Source organism: Muntiacus reevesi, chromosome X (genome assembly GCF_963930625.1).
Source record: "Muntiacus reevesi chromosome X, mMunRee1.1, whole genome shotgun sequence".
In the NCBI taxonomy this organism is placed as follows: domain Eukaryota; kingdom Metazoa; phylum Chordata; class Mammalia; order Artiodactyla; family Cervidae; genus Muntiacus; species Muntiacus reevesi.
In genome coordinates this window covers 62,294,176-62,297,850 of record NC_089271.1, presented here as the reverse complement: position 1 = coordinate 62,297,850, position 3,675 = coordinate 62,294,176, and the positions used below count along the sequence as shown (strand labels likewise).

Below are 3,675 nucleotides of genomic sequence, written 5' to 3'. Positions count from 1 at the left end.
ACGGGGTATTCGGAAACCACCTTGGCCACTGACTTGCGAATGACCACAGGCAAGTCCCTCCCCTTTCTGGCTTTGGTGCCTCATCTGCAAAATGCATGAGGTTGAGGCTCACCCCTCACGGCTCCCAAGGCTCCCTTCAGCTCTGACTTGGAACTTTGATCTTCTGTGCTGGACTGAATTGGCACCTGGGAGACCCACAGTTCTGGGATGGTTTGCGGGGAGGTGGGGGAAGGGGAGAAGGAATATTTCTACTAGAGCTTGGTGGGGGAGCCACCCAACTTGGTGGGTGGTAAGCCTCGGTGTAGGGGAGGGGAAAGACAGGACCAGAAACTTGTGTTGGGGGGCCGTAGTGATTTGTAGAGGGGTCCCATGGCGGGCAGGAAGTTGGGGTCCCCAGGCAAGGTCTGAGGAGGGAACAGGAGGGCCAGTGACTGGGAGAGGGGACTGTGGGGAGGTGCCTGGGAAGGAAGGTGTTGGAACTAGGCGTGGCCAGGAACTGAGGATCATAAGCCATGAAGAAAGAGTAAGGAGAAAAGGGGCAGGAAGGGCTTGGGACAGAAAGGAAGCTCTCCCTCTGGTTCACAATCCCTGTGCCGATGGGATGACCCAGAAGGGAGAGAGAGAAGCAGGCTTGAGAAGGGAAGTTATCAACCCAGCACTCAGGCTGGGCAGATGGAGCTCAGAGGGTGTGGTTTGGAAGGAAACGCAGGACAGTTGCAGCCTGAAGCCCAGGCCTCTGGGCCTGCCTCATAGAGGAGCTGCTTTACAAAAGGTTCCTCAGACTAAATCTTCAAGGAGTGACTTCTGTTTAATTGAAGTATAGTCGATTTACAAGGTTTCAAGTGTACAGCAAAGTGATTCAGTTATGCAGACATACATATGTATTCTTTTTCAGATTATTTTCCATTATAGATAAGCTACAAGCTACTTAGTTCCCTGTGCTGTACGGTAGGCCCTTGTTATTTATCCGTTTTACGTACAGTAGCGTGTATCTGTTCATCCCAGATTCCTACTCAAAAGAGTAACTTCCAAGGCCTTCACACGCTCTGTGCCCTCCCTCCCTCCACAGATGAGTGAACGCCAAGAGTTCCAAGCCTCTGAGTTTGCCTACCTCCTGGAAAACTCTTCCTATGACTATGGAGAAAATGAGACCTACTTCTGCTGTACTTCCCCACCCTGCCCGCAGGACTTCAGCCTCAACTTCGACCGCACCTTCCTGCCCGTCCTCTACAGCCTCCTCTTTGTGCTGGGGCTTCTGGGTAACGGTGTTGTGGCAGCCGTGCTGCTGAGCCAGAGGGCAGCCCTGAGTAGCACCGACACCTTCCTGCTGCACTTGGCCGTGGCCGATGCACTGCTGGTGCTGACACTCCCTCTCTGGGCAGTGGATGCGGCCATCCAGTGGGTCTTTGGCTCTGGCCTCTGCAAAGTGGCAGGTGCACTCTTCAACATCAACTTCTACGCAGGGGCCCTCCTGCTGGCCTGCATCAGCTTCGATCGGTACCTGAGCATTGTGCACGCCACCCAGCTCTACCGCCGGGGCCCCCCGACTCGCGTGGCCCTCACCTGTGTGGCAGTCTGGGGGCTCTGTCTGCTCTTTGCGCTCCCAGACTTCATCTTCCTGTCCTCCCACCATGACAACCGCCTCAATGCCACCCACTGCCAGTACAACTTTCCGCAGGAGGGCCGCACGGCTCTGCGTGTCCTGCAGCTGGTCGCAGGTTTCCTGCTGCCCCTGCTGGTCATGGCCTATTGCTACGCCCGCATCCTGGCTGTGCTGCTGGTCTCCAGAGGCCAGCGGCGGCTCAGAGCCATGCGGCTGGTGGTGGTGGTGGTGGTGGCCTTTGCCCTCTGCTGGACCCCCTACCACCTGGTGGTGCTGGTGGACACCCTCATGGACCTGGGGGCCTTAGCCCGTAACTGCGGCCGAGAAAGCAGTGTGGATATAGCCAAGTCGGTCACGTCGGGCATGGGCTACATGCACTGCTGCCTCAACCCGCTGCTCTACGCCTTTGTGGGCGTCAAGTTCCGAGAGCGGATGTGGGTGCTACTCACACGTCTGGGCTGCCCTGACCAGAGGGGCCACCAGCGGCAGCTGTCAGCTTCCCGCCGGGATTCATCCTGGTCTGAGACCACAGAGGCCTCCTACTCAGGCCTGTGAAGCTGGCATGGGGATACCCCTCCACCTGCCACATTCCAGGCTGTTCCCTCACTCACTTCCCCAACACATACTCCTGGGAGCCCCCCGTGGCCCTAGTCTCCCAGGGGGCCACCCTCCTGGCTCTGAGGGTTCTGCCATCACTGCTCCTTAGTCGCCCAGCCCCATTGCACCACTTCAGAGATGGCCACCTTCAGGCCCTTCTTACCTTGGCTGTGCAGAACCCCACCACCCTCCCAACTCTGTTAACTAGGCCTCAGCCTTCCCCATATGCCGGGAGCATGAGGCAAACAGTGTAACGCTCCGCAGTGACTGGCAGAGGTTTCTGAGACCTCTGTATTTGCTCACTTTGACTTTTACATGTAAAACTCTGCTTCAAACTTTTCAATAAACAAGCTAAACAGGACCATGTTGTGTTAGTGCATCATTATAGCCAGCCCTGCCCAGCCTCTGGGGATGCTCTTCCTGCTTCTCCTTGTCTGGCCCTGGGTTTGTGCCAACCAGTGCTGCCTGTCTCCCCTCCTCTGACCTCCTGGGTACACCAATCACTCACAGGGTGAGTGGGTGCAGGGTAAGCAGTTAGTCGACCAGCTGGCTAGACAATGTCTAGGCATAATTTGGGGAAGGGGCTTTCAGATATGAGTCCCTGCACTCCAGAAGCTTAGACCAACAAGGAAGATGTGTAGGTGACTACCAAGCAGTCTATGCCACGAGGCAAATGTGTGGCACATGTTCAGAGTACTGCAGCAGGAGCCATTTGGGAAGACTTCTTGGAGACAGAGAAATGAGCAGAACTTAAAGGGCAAGTAGTATTTCCAGGGCAAAGAGAAGGAAAGATGGTATTTCCAGGCAGATAGGAGGGTAGTATACCAAAGGTGGGAAGACTGAAAACAGTGCTGCTTATTAGAGGAATGGTAAGTGGTCTAAACTGGCTAGAATTAAGGGTTCAGATAGAGAAAGGATTGAAAAGACTGAAAGTTAGTTTGGGACCCAGGTAATGGCATCACAGGTGACAAGGTTGTAGTGGCTATTCATGTTAGAGATGACACAGGCTCTTACTAAGAAAAACAGCAGTGGGATTGGAAAAAAAGGATAGGGCAATGACTTGACAACACATGTGTGGGCTGCAGGGAGCACCTTATTGTAGCTATAGTTGGGGTGGGAGTGGAGGAAACTATCAGGGCTCCCCAGGAAGGCAGATGACAGGGCTATTGAGTTAAGCAAAGGGTTGGAAACGTCTTTGGCAGGGGTAGAACCACTGCACTGTGAGTTCTCCCAGATGAAGTCACCAGTGTGCCATGATCCAGTTTCACAGGCCAGCTGGGCCTTTGCTGAGACTGCAGATATAGCTGGGGGTGGGACTGGAGAAGGACCCAAGGATTTAGCTAGGGAAACTCGCACTACCCTGTGCATATACCCAATCCCATCTAGACTTGTGCTTAGACTTCAGTTTGTGGCCACTGAAAGAACACTCTCAGCATCTGCAAATCGAAGGAAAGATGGGAAGATGACAGAATAAC

General features: G+C 54.4%; 1 protein-coding gene across 1 annotated transcript; it reads left to right on the top strand.

Annotated features, from left to right (window-relative positions):
* Window positions 1-1,065: 1,065 nt before the first annotated feature.
* Window positions 1,066-2,191, top strand: CXCR3 (C-X-C motif chemokine receptor 3). The gene has a single exon (XM_065916606.1). The coding sequence runs from the start codon at window positions 1,070-1,072 to the stop codon at window positions 2,156-2,158; it is 1,089 nt and encodes a 362-aa protein (XP_065772678.1). The 5' UTR covers window positions 1,066-1,069; the 3' UTR covers window positions 2,159-2,191.
* Window positions 2,192-3,675: the final 1,484 nt, after the last annotated feature.